The sequence below is a fragment of the Homalodisca vitripennis genome, chromosome 5 (genome assembly GCF_021130785.1).
Source record: "Homalodisca vitripennis isolate AUS2020 chromosome 5, UT_GWSS_2.1, whole genome shotgun sequence".
Lineage (NCBI taxonomy): Eukaryota > Metazoa > Arthropoda > Insecta > Hemiptera > Cicadellidae > Homalodisca > Homalodisca vitripennis.
Window position 1 is genome coordinate 48,742,590 of NC_060211.1, and position 26,592 is coordinate 48,769,181.

Consider the following 26,592-nt stretch of genomic DNA (forward strand, 5'->3'; position numbering starts at 1 on the left):
TTACTATTCCAACCTCGACTAACGTTTCTTCTGTGCCGCCTTCTCTGACTTCGTCTTCAATACAGTCACTGGTTCCTCTTTTGGCAACAGGGATGTGATGTATTTGTTGTACAGCTGGAACATCTCTAGTGTCGTGAGGTTCTTAGCCTTGAACAACACGGAAGATCCATTTTCTGAAAATGAATTGAACAGTTGTTAGAAAACATCTATATACTGTCAGACATTTTTTAAATTTCTTCCCTGTTAAACAAAAATATTAATTTCAACTTAAATATCGCATTCATGCATTAAAATTTGTTTTCAATTTATGATGAATTAGTTCTCTAATATACAAACTGATTAATCATCAAATAGTTTAATTAAAAATAAACGTTGTAAGAAAGTTTTAAAGTTTTTATAGATGCTGGTAATTTACTGTTTTGTATATTTAAAGTAGTACATAAATACTTACCTAAACTGAAAGTAACTGATGGGTCACTTCTGTCGCAGACTACGTTGGTCTTCACAATAACACTTGGGTTGGTTTTGATTAAGCTCTTTTTTGTAATGTTGAACAAGAAGTTCCTGAGAAAAACAAAATTATAAGTTACATTATACAGTTTTAAGGATTAATAAATAACTAATACAATATGAACAAAAACAATGCTATCAATTGGTGAAAACATACTTAGTCTCTAATTACACACTATTGTATAGTTGCCTAAGCTTTTCAAGCATCTTCTGTCACTTTACAGTTGTTTTCTAACTACCTCTTTCCAATTCATCCCTCATAACCCTGTTTCTACTTTCTCTTAACTTGTGTACTTTTCTATTGATTATGTCCAGACACACTTTCATGTTCAGGCCATCATAGACTGTACTCTGCCTTAGATCTAAATAATCAACTCCCCATTTTCTACTCTATCTACTAGTGTCTATCAAGAAATACTTCTGAAACACTTAATAAAAACAAAAATGTCCTTAAAACCAAGAATGTCCTTACTGGACAAATAATCTTACTATGATATTTCTTGCATATACAACTAACTAGTTTTACATAAATGACAATAAAATAAGTTGGCTACCAGATTACTTTATTTTTGCCTGTAGAAGTAATCAAGCAGAAGGGTTATTACAGCACTAAATTATTGTTAATTTAATAAAAGACATAATTTGAGCACAATTTTATGTTTCAAAGATAAGTTATAACACGGCGGCCAGTGCACGGTCATTTGCTGGCTTGTGTTTTGGAATTAGCCTATACAACCAGCTAAGCTCTTCTTGCTTGTTTGATATTTCATGCTTTCATGTAGTCTTAATAATGGAAATATATACTACAAAACAAAAAAAATTAAATTAAAATATCAATAACAACTTCTACTTTTTATATATAATAAACTTTATATCTAAATCCATATCCTTATTAGAAAACAAGTTTACTCTCAAAACTATTTTCAACTTAATCTATGGTAACCGAAAGTGGTTTTATAATTTATTTTTATCATAATAGATAATTAGTGATCTTCACAGAACTGGTTTAATTATTTACCTATATAGGCCTGAATGTTATTTGATCAACTGGCTTATACTGACAATTTTCACTGGCAACTGGCTTATATTGACAATTTTCACTGGCTATTTAGAGGTTGTTAGCTTGTACAATAAACAAAATCTGCATGAAAATTGTTAACTTCACAAATTTATTTTATATGTTGGCTGAAATTCTAAAACAGAGTCCATTAACTTCTTCATTGCGTTCTAGAGCAAATGATCTCGAAAAGCCCTACACTATGTACTGTAAGGCAGTCAATATGTTAAAACTGTACAATAACTGTCTAGCTTTAATAGATGTAATTAACACCTCCACTGCGGGTCTATACTGCGTAATCCAAACCAGTCTCATACTGTCACTGCATTGTAAGATGTGAATTTGACAATATTTCACTTCTGAGCCTAAATGTCTATTCTAGTGGTCTCATGTCTCCTGGTGTCGACGTTATATTTGTTATGCTATCAACAAATATTATGCTAATTTTATGCTCTTAAAATTTGTGTGAGGTACAATTATTGATTACAAAACATGTTTCAGGATGGCTTTGCCATGTCCAGCGGAGTTGCAGGTACTGCATGCAGACCTGCCCACTATGTTGTCCAAAACATTTGGATGTGGTAACTGTACAGGTAAGCCATCTAAATGCTCATATAAAATTATTGAAACTCAATTTAATCTTATGTATTCATGAAATATTTTTAGAGTATCTTATCTGCTTTCTTAAAACCATTCATGTGTTTAATATTATTAAAACATGACGTTAATTAAGCCTAAAAGTTTGAAACATCAAATCTTCCACTTTTATGTCTGACGACACACATATGTTAAAAGTCTGTGTTAGTCAAATTGTGAGTGTAAAGGTTTAAAAAGAATAAAAGTGTTGTTATAGGCTAACCCTACTTAACGTCTGCCATCAGACACATGATAAACACTATAAACAGTAATATTTACACTCAGATGTAAATAAGTACCGGTATCTGACTTTAGTATTGAAAATGCACAACAGTCTAAGTTAAATATTAACCTACATCTGTTATGAAAAGGCCTCACACAATAAAAAGTTAAAATATTAGTAGTTGTGAATTTTCAATATAATAATTTCTAAACGAAAATATTAATTTTAAATTAAATTAATTTTATTTATAACTTACATGGCAATAGGCCTACACATCACATTTTACAAAAGAGATACATTTGGGTTGGATTACATCAACAACCAATACTATTATTATTCATGAGCTAAGAATTTCTCTATTTTATGAATAGGTTAGCTTACATATATTTTACAAATATTTATGAGAAAATCTCAAAAACTAAATACTTTCTATAATATAGTTCTTGTAGTAGGCTATAATAGCAATTGTAACAACAAACCACTTATTTCAGCACTAAAACAAATTCAGAAAATGGTATTGCAGAAAATACTGAAAATCTTTTACCACCATGAGCCAGTCTCATTGGCCGTCAGATTTAACTCCAAGTCTGCCATGGGCCGAATAACTTGACCGGCTTTGTGTATTTTTATACTACATGGTTATGTTTAACCAATAAACGTAAAATTCACACCAAAATATACCTAAGAGTGTTAAAACAATGAAATATATTAAGTGCCACGCGAACTGTACATAGGTCACCTAATTTGACATTGTTTAAAAATAGACTGTGTAAATAAAATTCAAAAATATTTTTTACTTGTTACTTCTTTAGCGTTTTATCTGTGCAACTGAAACTAGTTTTCTATGCACTTGGAATTATTGGGATAGCAATTCAATATAATTATGCTATAATTTCAAAATGTTTTATAAAAAAATCAATTTTCCAGTGTGATATCTATGAAACTATGATTTTAATACTAAATCTAATTTTGAATACTAGACTAACATATATACAGTAAGAACTTAAATGGTGTCATTGCGCCACCAGTAAGAAATTAGGCTACCTTAAAAGAACAATTTTTGTCAAAAGTACTGTATTTTTTTACTTATATTTATTTATGAATATTTCACCTTAAATTGCTAACAAGACAATTATTTTGAAAACTATATACTTAACACGTAATAAAAAAGAAATAGCCTATACTTATCATCAATTTTATAGTAAAAAAGTTTTTTAATATCCTAATTATTCAAACATTTTTTTTTCTTTTACCCCAAAACGTAGAAAAATTAACAACGAAAATAAAAAATAAATTATAATTCTAGTTTGTATAGACAAATTTGACTGTTTCAACAGATCACTGTTTTCCCAACAGATATATTTAGTTGTAGCACGAATCTTAGTTTCGACAAAGTTCAGACAGTCGTCAAATTGCATAAGTCTCATGTCGCACCTCCTTCCTGGAAGAAGTAGGTTATATGTGAAGGCAATTTGGTCTTGCTTCCTTTTTTTAATTTTACTTCAATAGGGAATCTTCTGAAAACTCCTGGTTGGTTAGTTTGACTAATCATGTGTCTCAGAATATACTACTTTAAATTATATGCAAATAAAGCTGTGTCAATAAAAAATATATGAAGATTACAAGTACATAACAATTTGCTGTAACGTTTAGACTATAAGGAAGGTCGCAGGTAAGCAAATCAAGCACCAAAAGTAGCCTAGGCTACTTTTTAAGCATGTAATTAAAAAATTTGTTTGTAAACAAAAGAAAATGTGAGTAATAAAATAACAGGCAAAATGGAACTTGAGATTATCATAAGTTAGTGGATTACATTTATAAACTTAAATGTTTTTATCAGGAAATATTGCAGAATTGGGTGCAGAGTACAAAAAAAAACTATTTTGAAATAAAAAGTTAGTAAAAGACGCAGATTGTCTTTACAGGTTTTGTGAAGAAATATGTGAGAAGGTATAAGACGAGTTCCCAAGCTGGTGATATTGTTAATCATAATAATACTACACAATTTCTAACACTGAGCAAACTGCTGTGGGTGCAACTTCTCGTATTTTGTGTTGGTCATCAATACTAGCTATAAAATGTCCATTTTTCCATTTACCATGCCTCTTCTTATCTCGTTGAGGGGTTTAGGCACTCACGTGATGTACAATTATTTCAAGATACTATCTCTAAGGATGTTTTTTTCTGCCAGCAATGCAGGGTGATCATGTTGAATAAAAATATTGCAAATGCTTATGGCCATTTAATCTAATAAAAAATGTGGTTAGGGTACGATAAGCGGACCCGGTTTTTTATATCAAAATTGGCAAACGATATTACTTAATCATAACCATCGATATAATCAATCGATACTGATTAATTATTATGAACAATTAACTTAAATAATCTATATCAACAGCTGTAAACACTTTTAAATAATACACGTAAGATAATATTTCAATTTTACATAAGTAACATTTGATTATTAAAAATGGCAGTCAATTTTAGAAAACTACATGACATTGCATTGAAAGATGATAAGACATGTTTTTCGTGGCTTCAACATGTTGGACTTGTACCGAAAAACCCGTTATGTGAAATTTGTGGGAAAGAAATTACTGTAACTGTGAGAGGAGCAAATATGGTCGTCTTCAAGTTTTCCTAATTTTGGTTATAATAATTTGTTTGATCAATGTAAATATTATATACATATTTTAATTTAAAACATGATTGTTACTGAAGACTATATTCTTACATACCTTTATATCGATTAATAGCCTAGGATTTGAGATGCGAATATTAGGTATCGATGGTTACATTCTTCGATATAAAAAACCGGGTCCGCTTATCGTACCCTACCCAAAAATACTACTTACGTGAAGTGTCTGAGGCTGCAGTATAATAGGCGGCCACCAGAACAATCAAATCGTTGATATTTATGAGTAACTAATCCACGACATAACTAATGAAGTAAAATTAGGTTTATTTTTTATTCAACCAACAATTATTTGGTAGCCTGGATGTTATCCTTGTGTTGTAACCCGAAAAGGAAAGGCCACAGATGGAAAAATCCAAGACTGGATAAATATTCATGTATTTAATGTAATGTGTAACAAATTACGTTATGGGTATTTGAAATTACAGTATGGTTTAGCTTTTTTATGTCATAAAACAAAATAGTTTAATGAAGAATAAAAATATATCTAAGATATCTATAATTATCAAATGTTACAAACAACACAGTGTTACATTTAAGTTAGTTACTTTTTACTATTTTGAAGAATAAACATTTTTGACTGCTTGCGACACAAATAACACATGTACATCGCCATTGTACTTGCGGCTGGTCATTAGTCAAATACGTTACACATGATTTTACTTTATTTTAATTAAATTGGAACAATAATGTCGAACCAGCTTACGGTGTAGGCTTTCAAGATTGTATTAAACAATATTGTAATGTAAAATAAAAACAACTGGCAATTAATAATTATTAATATCTATGGATCAAATGTCCGTACCAGTAAGATTAAATGCCGGGGCGGCAAATCACGAATTTGACGTTACCAACGTATTCTGCTCACCCTCCTGAACAAAAAATATATATAGTACTATGGGGTGCAAATGACAAATAACATGATTTTAGGGGGTATATTGATAAGTGGTTAAGTTCCTAATGTTTTAATGTTCAGTTTGTGTGCTGTGTCTGGATAATCTGTTTACTTGAATATTATCTGCGGCCGGGACTGATAGCAGCCTGATAACGTACCTGTTATCTGAGTTCTCCGGGGCATGGGTCAGTTCTACACAAGATATCGTGTTCAGTAGGTCGGATTGAGTGAGTGCGTTTACAATGATGAATCAACCATCCACTAGTTCAACCAACCCCAGTGAATTGTGTGTGTCGGAGTGTTTCGTAGGGCACGTAAAGAGTTTACGTTTTAACCAAAACGAAATTATCTCTTTTTTAATTGAACATGGAATTTTTTAAAATGAGTGTATGTGTTCGTCGTGCGGTCGAGTGGTGTTTTTAAACCGGGAGACTTTGTCGTTTCGTTGTGATAGACGACTTTTTTGTTGCTGCTGCTCAGCTGTATCCGCCAACACACTAATGGTATGTGTTCTCTGATCCATCTATATATTTGAGTTTTTCATGATTTATTTAGTTTTTTAACTTTACATAATTGCCTTTGCATTACATTTCAATTTATATTTTTGATCAGCCCCTCTAGTATTTTATATTTTACTGATAGGTACTATCTCGAGGGATGTTTTTCTTTCGTCGACATCAGCGCGGGCTTCGGCAGCACCGAAGGTGCTGCCAAAGCCCGCGCTGATGGCCGGAGGCACTCGCATTTTGGGTGGCGGAATGTGATCAAGAATAAAAACAAGTTTTTAGTGTTTTTTTAATAAAGAGTTTAGTTTGGTAAATGTTTGTTTTTGTTGAATTTTTGTGTTTGGAGAAATGTAGAGGTAAAACACGGAAGTACAACAAAGCGATGCACCAGCTGAACGGGCGGCGAGACTCTGCAATCACGTTATCTACTAGACGCTCGACTTTGACCTCTGTCTGAGGATGGGGAGGGGTTTGCGATAAGACAATTCCTGTTTTATATTGACGAAATATTGTTCTACGCTAATCTAGTAATCAGTAGAAACGAAATGTGAAATAACGATTCATGTCTGGGTGTGGTCGGTATAATCCCAAAGTACCTATTTTTATAAAAATTCTGCTCATTTCTGTATTATTTTTCATTTACGTTTGCAAAGATGGCGGCGCAACCGGTGACGTCATCACGAGGTTCAATCATTGGCCACAAAAGGTCACGTGACGCTAGACGTGGATGTAGAACATGGAGATATTACTGAAAAGTTATTTAATTTTTCATTTTCTAGAACTTCGTTATTTCTCATTTCCACCCCATCAAACCTTATACTTTTTTGTTCTATATGACGATTCCAATAAGTTTTTAACGCAAAACTCGTATTTTTCCGCCCCGGCCGTTAATATGATAATTACCCAAATGTCTTTATATTTGATTCAATTGTGGTGGCCTCTTATTATACTGCAACTGTGTCTAACAGAGCCTTGTTATCAAAAGGCCTCACACAATGAAAAGTTTAAATATTGGTTGTTGTGAATTTTTTCAATATAATTTCTAAATGTAAATGCTTATTTTAAATTACTAACATTAATTTTATTTAGGCTGTAAATTACATTGCAATAGGCTTACAAATCACATTTTACAAATGAGTTACATTTGGGTTGGATTACATCAACAACTAATTATTATTATTTATAAGCTAAGGGAATTTCTCTATCTTATGAATAGAGGTTAGGCTTAGTAATATAGATCTTACATTGTACAGGCTAGGCCTAGGTAGGTAGGCTAAATTTTCACAAAATCTCCTAGTTATAATCAAATTAGTTAAGTTATTAATACAACTTAACTAATTTTACTAACAATAATCATAAAAAACTTACCTGGTGTGTACTGATTCTTCCACAAAAGGGTCAAATTGAAATACAACACGTTTAACAGGTTTAAGTGACAACCTTTTTGTTTCTTTAACGATGGCACTGATAACCCCACCTGAACGAGAACCTACTACACCAGTAAATGGAACAGACATGTTAAAAATAAATTTACAATTTACACATAAATCAATGTCCCATACCTCTAATACTTATTCTTCAAGAAGGCGATACGTTCTCAACAATTTTCTATTACAAGTAATAACCTATTATGTCGGTATGAGGTCAAGTTTTGCAAATTTATTTGGTATTCACTTTTTCTGATCAACCTGAACTATCAGGAGCGACCAAATATATTCCAATGTAACAGTTAACTATCCCTCTCACTAATTCAACGTCGAACTATCAGAATGAAGTCGATAAAGACAATATATTTATAACGTATGAACTAACATATGTTTACACAATTTTTTATTTTTCTTACCTTGATTCAGTTACAGGCAACAAATATAACAGCACAAATTTTCAGACGACAACAAAATCAATAACAGCAGAGTCGCGTTTGAATACAGAGTGCAGTTAGGAGTATTTTGTTTTGTTTGTTGGCAGCTTGTTCCCTCAGAGTCTACGTCACACGAGCTTCACATTTTTAGTCAGTCCGTCAGTCGCCATATTGTTAAATTGTTCAGACAAAAGTGAGGTCGCTCTCAGAGCGCCTTGTGTTAGAAATTTTCGACTAGTGAGTGTACAATTTCTTTCATCTACAAGATTCAAACATGTACCCCGTTACACAACGTAAGTTTTTACATAAAAACATTGTAAATTGTTAATTTTAAAACATTACATATCAAGTAATAGTCTGTAGTGTTTCTACTTTTTTGCTATTGTTTGTAGTCACAAGTTTATAAGTTATCTTTTAAGAATTTCTCCACTGTGCATTATATCACCAGAATTTATATTAATAAATAAAAATTTATTTTGTAATATTTTGCCTTATTTGTATTTAAATTTGTTTCCATTAACATAACTGGAGTTGTTCTGTTGGTAATAGATGACCCATAATTGGGTTGAATGACCTTAAGAAAAGTTTTGCACAGTTCTGAACCAAAAAGACACTAGTAAAACAATATAAACAAATTTGTCTGAACTTGTAATATAATAATACAATTAGGCATATATAACTTTTAGTGGTGTAGCCTAGTCAGTAATACAAATTCTGTGGACTTGTAATAGAAATGGCATAGGCCCACTTTCTAAATTAGGCTCATGTAGTCTAATCATTATTATTTATTAAGTCTAATTTTATAATGGCTACCTGTGTATTGACATAATACTTTATATCATTTATGGTCTGAACTAGTAGAAACATGTATCTAAAATTATTGATTTTGATGCCAACAGTGGTAGAGTGCGATAAGCATAAACTGTTTTTTATTGACGTTAATAAACAATATTGCTGAGATACACCCACCAATTTAATCAACTGATATTGATTTATTAGTTTGATTAATTTACTTAAATAATTTGTAACAACGTAAATAGATACATTTTCAAATTGTAAACAATATTTAATGTGGCTCTATCTAAATAAAACGATTGAGAAAACTAACCAAACAAGCATTAAAAGAAGATAAACTGTGTTTTTATTGGTTTCAATATGTTTGTTTAGTTGTTAGAGTTAGACTTTGTTTACAGTATTATTTCAATTTGATTTATTTAATTACCCATGTTAAGTATTAAGTTGGGCAGAGTATGGTAAGCGAATGATTTTGTTATATTGATTATTACAATCATCAATACTTAATATTAATTTGTCAAATACACATTTATAAATCATATCAACATATCTATAGCCATAATCACAATCATATTTTAAATTAAAATAACTATTATAATGCACATAGTGATAATTTTATAAATAATAAATGAGCTCTAACAATCAAACAAAAGATTAGAACTGGAAATAGGAAAAACTCATAAATAATAATGAAATGATAACAACATAAAACATTTATAACAGGAAATACGAAATATGCGTAATTGTTTATATGTTTTCTCCTGTGTAGCAATGATTAACTGTTTTTGAGAAGTTGTTAAAGCATCTTCTCTAGAAAACTGTTTCTCTCCTGCATAAATATTCACAGAGATAATCTGCAAGCAGGTTGGCTGATATGCCACTTCTTAAACTTCGTTTTACGGTTTGTCACGAGCTTTAGATTTTCTGTTATCATCTATAAAACAGAGTACATATTTTTATATGAAAAAGTGTTTATAGTTGAAACAAGTTATTCTTCAAAAAGCAGTACAGTATCGGTTAGTTCTATCAAAAGTTATAATTAAATAATATAGGGTAGGGTCCAATAAGCGGACCCGGTTTTTTATATCGAAATTGGCAAACGATATTACTTAATCATAACCATCGATATAATCAATCGATACTGATTAATTATTTTTAGCAATTAACTTAAATAATCCATATGAACAGCTGTAAACACTTTCAAATAATACAATTAAGGTAATATTTTAAATTTCACATAAGTAACATTGTGTATTAAAATGGCTGTCAATCTTAGGAAGCTTCACGAAATTGCTTTAAAAGACGATAAAACATGTTTTTATGGCTTCAGAATGTTGGGTTAGTACCTAAGAATCCATTATGTGATATTTGTGGAAAGGTAACAAATGTAACTGTCAGAGGAGCTAACATGGTCGTCTTCAGATGCAAAAAAAGAAGGTAATGGTGGACACAACTTTAGTAAAAACGTTTTCGTTCTGTTTCATTTAGTAGTTATGAGTTTCCCTAATTTTGGTTATGTTCATTTATTATTTGTTACATCATTAAATTCACATTTTAATTTAAAACATATGATTGTTATTACTTTTATATCGATTGATAGTCTATGATTCGATATGCGAATATTAGGTATCGATGATTATATTCTTCGATATAAAAAACCGGGTCCGCTTATTGGACCCTACCCATATCATATGTCAATATCGATATAAAGAACCGGATCTGCTTGTGGTACCCTACCCAGTTTGTTTGAAGGTTGTGGTTCTTGTATTCTTTATGAAGTGTCATTATATTATATTGAATTCATTCTAACTGCCAAACGTTTTCATACATACTTCCATATTAGGCCATTGTGTTTTACATGAACTATTTTACCAGGCATATGTATCATTTTGATACATTGCCAGGCTAACCCCTACGCCGTGTGTATCATATCGATGCACACAACATTCCAGTGTTCCTTGCCTTGTGTATCAAACTGCTGCATATTTACCATAAGAAACCATGCATAATTAAATTCACTTGGCCCGGTAGAAGAGGCGTACACAATTGGTTTGCAAAACTTCATGCATAAGTTGGCAGAACTGTAAATCATAACTAATTTTTCTTCCTGTGAACTGTTATAAATTATTGTTTGTATTTTGATTTAGAAGCAAGACATTCAGGTTAGGTTAGGTTAGTCCACATTGTTACAATATCTTTGTAGATGATTCAGTTATTGAACTTATAGTTTTAGAGACAAACTGATATGCTGACTAATCAATTGTAAAGATTATTTCAGAAGAATCTGTTAGTCGATATTCAAGACTACAAGTTTGGGAAAATACAAATAAGGAGGAAATCCGTACATTTCTGGGTTTACTCTTATGGTTTGGACTGGTCAAAAAACCATCACTGCAAAAGTATTGGTCAAGAAACCCATTGTATGAGAATAAAATTAGTAAAGCTATGTCCCGAAATCATTTTGAGCTGCTGTTACGTAATTTTTACTCATCAGATAATAAGTCTCCTGAAACTAATTTCCCCAAGTTATACAAAATTCAGGTCCTTATTGATAAATTGAACAGTACATTTTAAAATGCAAACTCTCCCCATGAGAGTGTTTGTATCAATGAAATAATGATTCCATACAGAGGCAGATTGGGGTTTAGACAATATATTCCTGGCAAAAGACATAAGTATGGTTTAAAATTGTTCAAACTTTGCTTACAAGGTGGAAAACGTGGAACGTAAAACTATATGCTGGTAAGGAAAACTCTACTTCAGGGAAACTGTCTACTAATGTTGTCATGGAACTAATGGCACCATTACTTAACTGGGGAAGGACTCTTGTGACTGATAACTTTTACACAAGAAATGAAATGGTGTAGAATTGGCTCACCAGTTAAATAAAAAAGAAACGCACCTTATAGGCACCTTGAACAAAAAAAGGAAATACAACCCTCAACTGATTGTGTCTGCTAAGCTCTCAAGAGGAGAAATGGTTACACTGCAGAGTGATAAGAATTCAAATCACAGAATTTCATGAGAAGTTAGCAACATCGATGATTTTTGGAGAGGCACTACAAACTGGTAATAATACTCAGAGAAATCCCAATGTTTGTAAGCATGAGTTACTGCAACCAGAAGAACGCAAAAGAGGTCGGTGTACTTTGTGTTACACTAAACTGACGGAACGCTTTGGCAGAGTGGCTAAACAAGCAAAACAAGTGTACACTACGTGTGGTGGTTGTCCTGGAATTAACTTTATGTGTTTAGCATGTTTTTATATTATACATAAATCTACTCTGAAAAGCTAAGATCCATCGAAAACACTTGACACGTTTATATCATGATTATTATAGATATTTCAGAGTGACATTCTCAATATTACTTTTGGAAGCTTAGTTTTTAGTTCCTAAACAAGTATTTCCTAAAGAAATTTTTCGACAAAATGTTATTTTAACGTTCCTAATTATTACACATTATAATTTTACAAACTGATAATTGAAATATTTTGTCATCCTAACTAATAGTTAGCATTTCTTTATGTTCCTTCCATTTCCTTACATATGTTTTTATGTACAGGGCCATGTGTATCACTTTGATACACATTATACAAACAACTTATTTATACAATTTGAGCCAGCTTTTCAGTTATCTACTAAATTAGAAGGGATGTTCTTATGTATTGTTCATAAAAACAGTAATGACCTGGTGTGATGTTCACAGTAGTTTAATATGGCCAGAGGGAAAATTTCTTTGTTTATCAGACTGATACACATGGCCTGAGAGGAAATCGTTGTGTGTATCATATTAATACACATGGCAGCTAAAGTGTTAACGAGTGCTCACATGATCTGAAGCATTCAATTTAGGTACTATCTTGAGGGATATTTTTTTTTTTTTCCCAGAAGTGCGGGCTAAAGACCACACTGATGATTAGAGGCATTTCTATTCACCATGAGGCCTACCAGTCTATGATTTCAACAGTTCCATAAACTGCCGAAAACAACCTATCAGGTCCTCCTGGGGAAATTCACCACCCTTGTCCAAACTACCAAAGATGACGTACCACTCCCTCCTATTGAAGGTCAATCAAAGAGCAGGTGCTCGGCGGTTTCATCCTGCTCATCACACATTCTACAGAGCGGATTCCTGAAGGATGCCCATGTCCCGTGATCAGACCTATAACCTGAGAGGACATTGATCTATTTAGTGAGAGGTTCAGACACCACTCTGGAGGAATATTACCATTCTACTCATTCTCATGCCCGGATGCAACCTCCACCTTCTCTCATGTTCAGCGCAGACCCATTTCGAGACAGCCCCAAAGGATTCACACCTTGGAGTACTGCAGAACGGTTGAGGGCCTGTCGTAATTGACGCTGAGCCCCGGTTGGCCAGGGTATCAACTCTTTCATTCCCAGGATCCCCTTATGACCAGGAACCCAACAGTCACATTCTTGATTCTGGCAAGGCAAGAAAAGTTGATAGCAATCCACACACACAAGAGTCCAGTGCCATCAGTGCTGCCTGACTATCCATGAAAATATGATAGTCATACTCCTATGTCACAGACAAAGATTCTAACGAGTACATTTCATAATGTAAACGTTAGCATATCTTGAGACTATAAGAAAGTGTTAAAATAATGGTGAAAAAGTTTCTCCTGAGTAATGAACACATTTAAAAAAATTAAGTTTGAATTTTTAATCCCTAGTAAAGAACGTTGTGAAACATCAAAATCTGGTAGGAGGCATGTGTGGAATGCTGATAAACGCATAGAAGTACGTACATGTGCAAGCATATCTTGGGCTTTGTATATAATAGCGTATCGCCTATATTAACCTTATCCATATTCGGGGTTCGTATTCATTGTGCAGATGTATGGTTATTTTTTGTTATTATGTTTTGTTTTTGTTTTATGTGATTGATGTCTGTGTAATCCACATGTTTTGTGGGTTCTAGTCATGACTGATGTTACAGCGCCGCCACCCGGACCCGCAGGGGCTCCGCCAGGCCCCGTAGCCCCACCTGGTACTGTGGCTGTGCCCCCCGGACCCATGGGGCTACTGCCCCCGTCACAGCCACATCAGCCACCTCAGCCTCCCGATCTTCCCAGTAAGTAGTCCTACATACTGTTTGAGCAGAAAATCAATAGTTATTGTTACAATAATTGATTGATACAACTTTTCATTCATAATTTTATCATAACATTTTTCTTGTATCCTATATTTGTCTAGTGAAAATAATAAATTTATTGTTTATTCATCTAAGTTAAAAAGTGATATATAATAGCATACTGAGTTATAAGACTTTTTGTGATTTTTGACCTTCTGTTTTTCTCCTCAATGTGTTGCTCTATGATGGGGAAGAGTAATTAACAGGTGTAGTTTGTTACAATAACATAGATGTAGGTTGAACATTTGATTGTTTAAAATTTATGTATCGTATCTCAAATTAATTTTTATTTTCAGTGTTCAATTGCCCAAGACGACCAAATTTGGGCCGGGAAGGGAGACCCATCGTTCTTAGAGCCAATCACTTCCAAATCTCGATGCCTCGAGGGTTTGTACACCACTACGACATCAACATTCAGCCGGATAAATGTCCGAGAAAAGTTAACCGCGAAATTATAGAGACCATGGTCCACGCTTACAGCAAAATTTTTGGAAACTTGAAGCCAGTGTTCGATGGGCGCAATAATCTCTACACGAGGGATCCATTGCCCATTGGTAATGATAGGATGGAGCTTGAGGTAAACAACACTTAAAGTAAACTCATACACTGTAGTGTGTTCATCAGTTAGTTGCAATAAAGTTTTGACATCACTTTCTACCAGTATGTAATGAGTTGACTGTATGATGCAGGTGACACTGCCAGGAGAGGGAAAGGACAGAGTGTTCCGTGTAGCTATCAAGTGGGTAGCGCAGGTATCATTGTTTGCTCTGGAGGAGGCCCTCGAGGGGCGTACCAGGCAGATACCTTTTGATGCTATTTTGGTAAGTATTAAACAGACTAAGTTGAATATTTTCATGTTTTTCTTGTTTGTATTCTGTTTATTGATATATTTCATGTTATAATACAGGGTGGCCTCCCGACCGGGAATAAGCCGGGAATTTTTCTTAGAACCAGGGAAATTACAAAGAAAGTTTCCTTCTCCAAGAACTTATAAAATCAAGACATAATTTGACAGCTTCTTGTATCAAGAATTTATTAATCTCGAAACATTGTATTATACGTGATGTGGATCATGAAATTGTGAATGATATTGACATATGTTCGCGAGCTTCATCTTTGGGTTGCCTTCACTAGTGTAGTAGAGATTATCTTGATTAGTTCTACTCCTGTGCCGCGGGAAGCTCCCTCCCTCACCCCCCCCCCCCAAATGTGGTACCACCCTGCTGCTCACGTCTTTTGTGAGTGTTCCCCATATGTACAACACAAACATTAAACTTACAATCGCTGCTCAATCCAGTGCTCACCGCCCAGAGCTTACCACTCGTATAGCGGCCAAGACCTCGGTTGGTCTATAATTGATTGTTCCTCGCACACATTCCGATTGGTTATCAGTATACATAGGTTACTTGCCAGTGTAAACGCAGTTTATGCTGTTTCTAATTTACAAACGGCAGTCGGCCAGTCGACCGAATCAAACAAGCACGTCAGTTTCGTCGCCAGAGCGAGATTGTTGGACGACTGATGGAAATCCTTTAAGTTCTCCATTTAACTATTTATCTGAATGACTTCCCCGCACACGTGACGATCGGTCGGACGATTCGAACTGTTCAAACCAAATAATCGCAACGTGTATAAGGAGTATTATGTCATGTTGTTTCGTACTCTATGACTATAATCTAACGAACACGTGACGAACCACAGCCTTTCGTGCTTTTATTTACTTTGTAGTTGTGTTTTGTCGTGAAGGGGTGATTCTATTCTTGCATTATATTAAAGGCTGACACAAAATATTTAGGAGCCAGTAATTGATAACATAATTGTGCTCATATTCTGGGTGCAACTGTAGATGGTAATGTTTTGTACTGGTGTATATGTAATTATTCTACATATCTCGAACTAACCGCACTTCGATAACTTCCGTAGCAGATAACTGTATGATGCATTCTTCATGTATTGGCTATCAGTGGGATATATTGAGAGCCATGAGACTTTCGCAGGACTCTAACCAGGGCTACCACCAATGATGAGAATCTGGTAAAGCATGCATTACGCATGAATTTCTGACTCTGGGAAACATGCGTTAATTTTTATAGTGTCCCTGAAATTTTTAGTAGGGATACTTGATACGTTTCCGATACTTGATACCGGAGGCTCTTTCTACTCGATTCTGATACCAACAGATGTGCTTAAATACGCTTGAAAAATCACAATTTCACAATATACTACTCATATGGGGAAGCTGAATCTCGAATCAAAAAAATTCTATTCCCGTATAACTACTGATCGGCAGGTCGCAAATTACCGATTGTTTCGAAGTTTGTCCACTGCAGATCTCTGACCCGCTATCTAGACTGCAGTCTGCCCCACGGTAGCGCTGTGTTGGTATTTATTTGTTATCTTTGTCTATTCCGTATGTATTTTTCAAGCATCACAGAAAGGAAAGTTATTAGGTATACACGATGATTTGTCGATACATCGAAAGACAGAGAGATAAAAACTAAGGAGCTAGAAATAGGTGATAGCGATAAACCGTCACCGAATTTTTTGCATATCGCTTGCAACAAAATGCTAAGGCACCATAGCTCTGAGGCATTTCTTTCAAATACAGCTGGTAACTGGATTAAACCATCACCGTTAAACTTAGCGTAAGGATTTAATACAGTATTGCAATTGTTTATTTGGTTTGAAAATAGATTAGAGATTTGGAAATTTTCAACCAGGAACACCGGGAATTTGAAAAGAGGTTTTGAGTGGCCACCCTATAATAGGTAGACATTATTTACTAGCAAACAACATTTAAAACGATGTTTACATTTTAACTACAGTACAAAATGTTAGCCTATTTGTATATGTAAAAATAATTTTAAAACTGGCAAGTTTTTTGACCTAAAAGAGATACATATAAATATTGTAGTATTTCTTATATTGTTGGTCCATCAAGGAACAAACAACAGGATATAAAATCCCTACAACATGTAAATTATTTAACTAACTAACTCGTAAGATGTATTCTTTCCTGCAATTTTAAAATTCATAACTTTTATTGTTTTTTATGTAATCAGGTTTCGAAAAATTGGTGTGCTCATGATTATTATTTAGTTATATTCAACCGTTTCACTTACAAAATTTACTTTTATGTGGGAGTGCTAGAGTGTCACGTATGTTGCCTCGCTAATGTCCATTCGGCACCTTCTGATGGCAAATAATAAACCCAGCGTAGATTTTATAACATTTTGGAGTGTTACCATACCAATTTACAAGAGCACGGGACGGGATCTGCCCTGCAGTCTTGAAGAGAAGAATCCTCGGGGTGATGAATGATTGAATGAATCAATTTATTAACAAGAACAGTATTGTTAATCAGCTTTAGTCCTCAGGGACATCAATAAAAGAATGTATTATAGGAAACATATCTTTTATTATAAAACAGTTTTATTGAAAGGCAAAAAAGAATTTGAATTTGCAATGTTATACTTGTTTATGACAACTGTGATGGTCTGTTGCAGGCTTTAGATGTGGTAATGCGTCACTTACCTTCGATGACCTACACACCTGTTGGACGCTCGTTCTTTTCCTCCCCCGACGGCTACTATCACCCCCTGGGTGGCGGCCGTGAAGTCTGGTTTGGCTTCCATCAGTCAGTGCGACCCTCACAATGGAAAATGATGCTCAACATTGATGGTACTGTATTGTAATGAAATTGGTATATCAATATTGTAAGGAATTATGAAAATATTATTTTTGTGTCGCAAGCTACAAGTATTTAACAAAGTTTTATGTGCTCAAAATTTGGATTTTAATCAATATCATGATTAGAGGTCATGTGCGTTTAAACACACGCGACCTGTTAAACACGGTTCTTGTGTTGTTAACACTTTTATGTGTTAACACTAATTTGTGGAGTTGCCTGATGAGGAAACCTTCGGTTTCGAAAGGCCTCGCTCAAAAATAAATAAATTGGAAATGTTATGTATTCTTTACATTTACCATATAAGTTTATTCCTTCCATTCACAAAATTAATTTTAAAGCCAGTTATTCAATATTTGAGTTACCTAACTGGGAATTGTACGTTTTTAGTGTCTGCAACAGCGTTCTACAAGGCGCAACCTGTAATAGAGTTTATGTGCGAGGTGCTGGACATACGGGATATCAATGAGCAGCGTAAGCCACTGACAGACTCACAGAGAGTCAAGTTCACCAAGGAGATTAAGGGGCTCAAAATCGAGATCACCCACTGTGGTCAAATGAGGCGCAAGTATCGGGTGTGCAACGTCACCCGCCGACCTGCTCAGATGCAATCGTAAGTAGTCTAGTCTTGTATTATTTGTTAGTATTATACATAATTGCTGAGTAATCTTATTTTAAAACATGGTTACAAGGTCAAATTCCCTTTTACTTTTTGAATGAACGTTTACACAAAATTCTATTGAAAATATTAACTCTGCAATTCGTGCTTTATCAAAACTGCCCTGTCCTATTACTGTAGGTAATTTATGAAGAAAATATATATTTTGCCTACGTACATTCCCAAATTCCTTTTTGTATAGGCTTGTATGCCTTTAGAATAAACAATATTTAAAACAACAAAAGATAGCAATTAGAATTATGTTAAACCTAAAAAATGAAAAATCAACAAAACTCTACTTTTTGAAAATAAATTTTAAAAGAATATTTAATTAATTTAGCATTCTACTCTTTTGAGGAACTTCTACATGAAGGATTCATTTTAATGTTTATATATACTTTATATAATATTCCATCGCGTAATTATTTTAATTCAACCATAGATTCCGACCTAGGATATGTAAAAATGTGTAAAAAGTTTACCTATAAGTTGTATTTTGTATGACACTATTAATTTTGTATACATTTGTAAAACAATAATAAATAATAAAGACTTCATTTGACTTAATTCGAGTTTAGCTGTTTATATGTCAAGGTAAGACATACTTCAATGGATTGGGCTGTGGGACTGTATAGCTGTTTTGATTGTTTTATTTTGATTTAGGCATCTAGTAGTGATTTCCCTACTTCCCCTTGGTTTAACGTTGATGTTAATTTTGATACCTTACAGATTCGAGAAGCAATAATCATTTTCTACCAAGTTCTCGTAATTTAATCTTTGTTTATGACAGACAACATTCACATCTGTATTTTATTGTTGGTGTTAATTCAGCAGGTATTTTTGTTTGTCCTCTTTTTATTTAATTTTAATTTTTAACATGAGTGACACTTTTATCCAAGTCCTATGTTAAGATATGTGATATGCTTGTCTATAACTCTTGTTATCAGAATCAGAAAAATCTTTATTCAGTTGTTACACATGGTGTACATGAATGGCGTCACATGATTAAGAAAGTAAACATTTAAAGTTTACTAAATATGCTTTACATTAGTATCTAACTAAATCTAATACAATATGGTTTTAATGATAGTAAAAACTATTGTGAATTGTATAAAACTCAGAAAAGGAGTACAACGACAGGTCAGTCAGGTAGCTTTTAAGTTTATTTTTAAATAATATATCATTTTCTATTAATTTTATATTACTTGGCAATTTAGCTCATATGTATATTGATTTTTTACAGAAAAATGTAAGTTATGTTGATCTACTGCCATGTTTCTTCCATTTCTATTTCTTGTATTATAACTATGATTCTCACCACTTTTGCCTAAGCTATGGGCACGATTCATCACTGACATTATAATTTCATATATATATATATATATATATATGCACTGTAAACCGTCATGAGGAAAGTGATCCTTCACAGTTTCATTCCATTGAAGTTTTAAAATGACACGAATTACTTTTTTTTGTATCACTAAAATTGAATTTAAATTTTTTATTGATGTGGATCAATATAATGAGATACCAAATATAACATGTGAATGGATATGTGAAGAATAAATCATTTTTAGAGTTTCTTGTGGGCATAATTCTGACATTCTGCGAAGAGCATATAAACCAGAGTTAATTTTTGAAACCTTTTTTTTCTGAATGTGTATTCCATCTCAGCGAACTGTCTAACGTTAAACCCAAAACCTTTACTTCTTCTTCCTCAACCTTATCTAGTTCATATTTTCTCTTATAGATCTTATTAATCATACTCATGTTAATTGCCTTAAATTCGTGGAGGCTGAATATGAGTGCTTTTAAGCAAAGGTTTACTATTGCAGTAAAGTATTCTAAATATTTGAAGTCCAGGAATTACAAAACTTCATTCTGTGGTGCAAAATATGTTTCTACTCAGGCAGACAGATTTTTTTTGCGAGAACTACTTCAAATCCTGTTATTAAAGTAGTATTGCAAATGACAGTATTTTAACTTCTTTAGACTTTTTAGGAGATCATTGATGAAAGAATGACTAAAATTTTAATGTCCTTTAATAAAGAGAATACAATGTGATGTAACAACACTCACTAAATAATAGTGACCTAAAGAAATTGGTTAATGAGTCGAAGCAGTCTATATCTTGTCAGTCCCAGCTGTTCTTATATGTGAAAAGGAGCAATTTAAAAATTTGTTTTCTTGTTTCTCAATAGGTGTTTCTGTGTCTATACAAGGCATTAGTAAAAATGATGTATTATTCGGTTTGGAACAATATTAAAGTATGTATTATTGCCAGGTTCCCTCTGCAGCTGGAGAATGGTCAGACAGTGGAGTGTACGGTGGCCAAGTATTTCCTGGACAAGTACAAGATGAAACTGCGCTACCCACACTTGCCGTGTCTTCAAGTCGGGCAGGAGCACAAGCACACGTATCTGCCACTCGAGGTCAGTCCAAGTTTGTTTTTACTACTGATTGATCTCAGTAATGGCTGGTCAATGCAATAATAACATCCAAGTTGTAATTTGTAAGTTACTTGATACCTACATTAAAATCTAATCTTATTCTAATTGATTTTTTATTTAGAGAACTAATGAGGAAAACTCGCCTTGGTAAATTTAAGTCACAGTAATAAATCACAGTAAACACTGATATTTACTGATAACTTCTCAGTGTAGGTGAGGGAATAGAAAGTTGCACTGCTACTTCATTGTTACACAGTTACATGAATAATTGATGCCAACTGTTGCACACTAAATATATTGAACAGAAGAATGTTACATTGAAATGTCATAAGTCATTGTTATTATTAGTAATTATTAGTTTGTTGACCTATTTACATTTGAAATACATTTTTGAGTTACTATACATTGGTTGAGTAAAAAGATAAATGTTGTGTTGCAGTCTTCTTGTTTCAATTAGACAGGTGTCGATCCTGCCAGTTTAATTTCCAAGTTTATGTAACAGGTTGTCTATTAGCCAAATCTTCAGTGCTTTCTTGTTTTATATACCTAGAAAAATATGTTTATATATATATACCTATTTTGTATTATACCTTATTATACCTTTTTGAAAACGGCAAAAAGCCGAAATATTAAAGGAACTTTGTATCAAGAAGTCTAATAATTGATATACAGGGTGAATTTAAGTTAGTGTCGAAAAATTTTTTGGATGATACTACTCAGTATTATAGACCAAAATATGAAAATAAAAAATCCCTATCTCATCTATCTTTTAACTACGACCAATTTCGCTATTTTGTTAAAAAATCATGTTTTGTTGCAATAAAACTCAATTTCCTCCATTATTTTAAATGTTTTTTTAATTCTGAATCCATTTTTGAAATCTACACAAAATTTTACATGGGAATAATGGAGAAAAACTGTCTTGAAAATAAGTTTGATACATACAAATTGCTAATAAATCAAATTCTTAAGTTTTCGGCAAAAACATTAAAAAGATATTAGACCCAAGGAATTAAATGAAGTTAATTCTGAAGAGAGGCCAATACCACAAAAAACTTGCCCATTTTGTGGGCTTTAAAATGACATAATGCAACGTTATTTTTATTTTCATCTTATACTGGTTATTAAAGAATCAGTATTGGAAAACAAGGTCTACTTAAAATATCACGGTGCCAAATAACCAGTCAAAATTGTGTTTGATTCAATAATAAATCAAACATAGGATAAACACATAAAGAACAGTTACAAAAAAGAATAATCATAAAAGTAAGTAATCTACAAATTGCTTGCCTCCGTTTCTAATGCAGGCTCTCGCACGCTTCCTCATTGCCCTAACCGTCACGTTCAAAGATAACTTGTTACGCACTATTTGGGTAGCTAACTCAATCCGGTTTCTTAAGTCTTCCTCAGAGTTTACAGTGGTCGAGTAAACTTCCTGTTTCATAGTCCCCCAAACAAAGAAGTCCATAGGAGATAGGTCAGGAGATCTGGCCGGCCAAGCTACAGTTCCAGCGCGACCTATCCATGTCGGGTAATTGTCCGTTAACCACTGACGCACTTCATTGCTGAAATGAGGAGGAGCACCGTCCTGTTGGAAAACTATGTTGTCCCTCTGATTGTGGTCCATATCAAGTCCTTCCAGAAGTGTGGGCAAGGTATGCTGTAAAAAGTCCAAGTAAACTTCACTATTTAAGGTTCCTTGAAAAATGTGGGGACCCACAAGTTGGTTTCCGACGACTCCTGCCCATACGTTGAGATGAAAACGCCTTTGAAAGGAACTTTCTCTTGAAGCCCTGGGATTTTGTTCGGCCCAATGGTGCATGTTATGCGTGTTAAAAACACCAGCCCTAGTGAAGGTAGACTTATCGGTGTACAAAATGTTTCTCAAAAAATGATATTGTTCAATATCACTATTGAGCAGCCAGCGACAGAACTCTACTCTTGGACCAAAGTCATTTGGTTCTAACGCTTGAACCTTTGTAAAGTGATAGGGGTGGAAGTTATTTTCGTGTAAGATTCCTAACACTTTACTCTGAGAAACACCAACTTCTCTGGCAAGTTGTCGGCTGCTGACTTCAGGATTTTCTTGAACTAAATCTAGAACTCGTTCATCTAAGCCAACATCTCGAAGAACAGGACCTACCTCATTACGCTGCCTGTGAACTGTTCCTCTCTCCAACAAACGCTGATGTAGCCTCGTAAAAACTTTATCACTAGGAACTCTACGATCTGGGTACCGAGCGTGGTATTCTCTCTGAGCAGCCAGAGCATTCCCGCCACAAAAACCATATACAAAATGCATCTCTGCATACTCTCTCGATGTGAAATCCATGATAGCTACGACTCAAATAACTATTTTTAAGTGGGTAGAGGTAAAGTCAGCTGAAGCTACGTTTTCCTAGCTCCGCGACTGGGCTTTTTGCGCTCCGTGCTCCGTAACTGACGAAACCACCGGTTCTCTGTAAACCAATGGAGGTGTCTTCCTAGCTACGCGTTGCGTGCTTAAGCCTTAACCGCGCTGCGTGGTCTTTGCTGCGCGACTGGGAGCACTGCCTCGAGAGCAGTCAATCACGCACCGCGCAGCAGGGCTGACGACTGTGTGTATATTATTATTATTATTATATACACTTTCATGTTAACTTGAACAAATTTAGATGAATCAAATTAATACTTAATTACAAAATTAATAAGTTCTACTGATGGTAATACAAATCTTTAAATTTGGCGTTTTTAAACCTGAGGTAGTGAACATTATAATAAATAAACTCTCTTCCCCTTAATTACTATGCTACAAAGTTTGCTCACATTACACAGTTTTTTTCTGATACAGAGCTTTTATTTTATTTGAGTAGTAAGCTCCATTAAAGTAATTAGTAGTTTTACTTCTTACTTTAAACCCTTCTGCTTTAGTATAGCCTCCGACATAAGCCAAAGGGATCATGTTTTGTGTAGGAAGTTCGTGGTGCGGAGTCACTGGTCCTTTGGGGTTGCGTGCAATAAAGTCATCCCTGATCCAGTTATGAAGACAGCAACTTACAAATATGACTAAGTCGACTGTTTCTGGTTTCAAGTTTATTGGTGTGAAAAAAATTCTGAAAATGTGACACAAAATACCAAATGCATTTTCAGTTACTCTTCTAGCACGACAAGTGGCGTAGTTAAAGTGTCGTTTATGAACATCTGTGATTGCTTGTTTGTGCGTGTAGGGTTTCATGACATCATTATCCAGTTTATTGCTTCATCTCCTACTGCAACAAATGGTAGCTTAATTTCAGAAGAAGGTAGGTTTTCAGGAGGTGGGAAAATAGTTCCTTCTTGAATCAATTTCCCCATTTTAGACTTTTTTTAAGATTCCAGCATTTCCTTCTTTGCCTTATGCTCCGACATTGATCAGTACAAATTTGCAGTTTGCGTCAGCCATAGCAAACAATACAATGGAGAAAAAGTTCTTAAAATTGTGAAAAAGGTATCCTGAATGAGCTGGTGCAACTATCATCACGTGTTTTCCGTCTATTGCAGATATACAATTTGGGAAATCTCAGTTGACCGAGAATTCTTCGGCTTTCTGTTTCCAATCAATCTCCGATGGTGGTGGCAAATGCACATGTTCTATTTTGTCCTTGACAACACTGTCAAAACGTCTGGGACAAAATTTGATATTGTAGACGCAGAAATTCTGTATTGGAAAGCCAATTATCGGTATAATCCTCCGGTAGCCAGAAACCTGAAAAAATAAAATTTTATAAAAGAGTAACAGCAATGTCGACATCCTCGTCCATTTCCAAGAAGAGCAATAACTTTGCCAAAACATTCCTTTCGGTCCATATCAATGAAAACTGTACATTTCTTCAAAAGATGAAACTAGACGAGGAGAGAGTTAAAATCGCGCGTTACGCTGCGTAAAATGACAAATCCTAGGAAAACACATTTGCGCTGCGCAGTATTTAAGTGCGCTTCAACTAAACACGCTGCGCACTGGGCCTTAATTACGTAGCACGGAGCAAGGAAAACGTAGCTTGAAAGACAAAATAAAACCTGAAACATGGGGTATTCCTTCATACTTGTGATTGTAGAGATAAGATAGTCAGGAGTAAAAAATGATAAGATATGACAATCTGGAGGCAGGCAATTTGAAAGCAATTTGTAGATTACTTACTTTTTATGATTATTCTTTTTTGTAACTGTTCTTTATGTGTTTATTCTATATTTGATTTATTATTGAATTAAACACGATTTTGACTGGTTATTTGGCACCGTGATATTTTAAGTAGACCTTGTTTTCCAATACTGATTCTTTAATAACCAGTATAAGATGAAAATAAAAGTAACGCTGCATTATGTCATTTTAAAGCTCACAAAATGGGCAAGTTTTTTGTGGTATTGGCCTCTCTTCAGAATTAACTTCATTTAATTCCTCGGGTCTAATATCTTTTTAATGTTTTTGCCGAAAACTTAAGAATTTGATTTATTAGCAATTTGTATGTATCAAACTTATTTTCAAGACAGTTTTTCTCCATTATTCCCATGTAAAATTTTGTGTAGATTTCAAAAATGGATTCAGAATTAAAAAAACATTAAAAATAATGGAGGAAATTGAGTTTTATTGAAACAAAACATGATTTTTTAACAAAATAGCGAAATTGGTCGTAGTTAAAAGATAGATGGGATAGGGATTTTTTATTTTCATATTTTGGTCTATAATACTGAGTAGTATCACCCAAAAAATTTTTCGACACTAACTTAAATTCACCCTGTATATATATATATATATATATATATATATATATTATATATATATATTTAGATTACTCTGTAAAAGCATTTACATGCATTAAACAACCTGATTTCTATAAAAGAATTTTTTTCCCAAAGATAGTATTGTTTTGCCTGGGCAGAATAAAATTATTAACTTATTAACGTAAACGTCACCATTCTCTATTTGATACATAGTGAAGTACGACCTGTAAGGTGTAAATTAAGGTAATTGTTGAGATTCCAAGTTCTTTAGATGAGTCTCTTAGTCTATCGTTCTTTTTGTATAAAGAAGAACTCTTTGCAAGTTTCTCTTTGATGAACTTCCCCAGATGACAGTGACATACAGCAGGCTGCTTTAAAATTAAACAAACTTTTTTTTCTACTTATGGCATATATTGCTGAGCATAACTTAGACAGAGTGCTTCAATGTTGCAGTTTCAGGAAATTTTGTTGTTTATTAATAAGCTTAAGTGTTTGGGTGTTTCAATAAGTTGTAGAGCAGGAAGTTATTATACAATATTTGTATCTGTCGGTTGACATGTTTCTTCTTTTCATTGATTGCTTGAACAGTATTGTTGAGCCATATTTACAGCAAAAAATAAGACTGTTTCCAGCTGCTTAATGTATTTGGCTTCTCTGTCATCAGCATACATTATTGGTTTTATGTTTGATCTCATATAGGTTGATAAGTCATTGGTCAGAT

The 26,592-nt window shown here is 33.7% G+C and overlaps 2 protein-coding genes across 7 annotated transcripts in view; one reads left to right on the plus strand and one right to left on the minus strand.

Moving 5' to 3' along the window:
- Positions 1-26,592, plus strand: part of LOC124362118 (protein argonaute-2) — a 64,698-nt gene that overhangs the window by 17,141 nt on the left and 20,965 nt on the right. For 2 of the 6 annotated variants that reach the window (XM_046816322.1, XM_046816321.1), the window contains exons 2-8: positions 2,069-2,160; positions 14,126-14,278; positions 14,635-14,915; positions 15,028-15,159; positions 17,845-18,019; positions 18,417-18,639; positions 20,969-21,116. In XM_046816322.1, coding sequence (XP_046672278.1) covers positions 2,070-2,160; positions 14,126-14,278; positions 14,635-14,915; positions 15,028-15,159; positions 17,845-18,019; positions 18,417-18,639; positions 20,969-21,116 — 1,203 coding nt within the window. In that variant the 5' untranslated portion in view covers position 2,069. Of the gene's footprint in view, positions 1-2,068; positions 2,161-8,433; positions 8,677-14,125; positions 14,279-14,634; positions 14,916-15,027; positions 15,160-17,844; positions 18,020-18,416; positions 18,640-20,968; positions 21,117-26,592 lie in introns of those variants that run through there. The other 4 variants (XM_046816323.1, XM_046816327.1, XM_046816326.1 and 1 more) reach the window with 4 other exon arrangements.
- LOC124362119 lies at positions 19-8,347 on the minus strand. The gene is made up of 3 exons (XM_046816328.1): positions 7,891-8,347; positions 452-564; positions 19-173 (listed from the first exon to the last, which is right to left on the minus strand). The coding sequence occupies exons 1-3, from the start codon at positions 8,037-8,039 to the stop codon at positions 19-21; spliced, it is 417 nt and encodes a 138-aa protein (XP_046672284.1). The 5' UTR covers positions 8,040-8,347.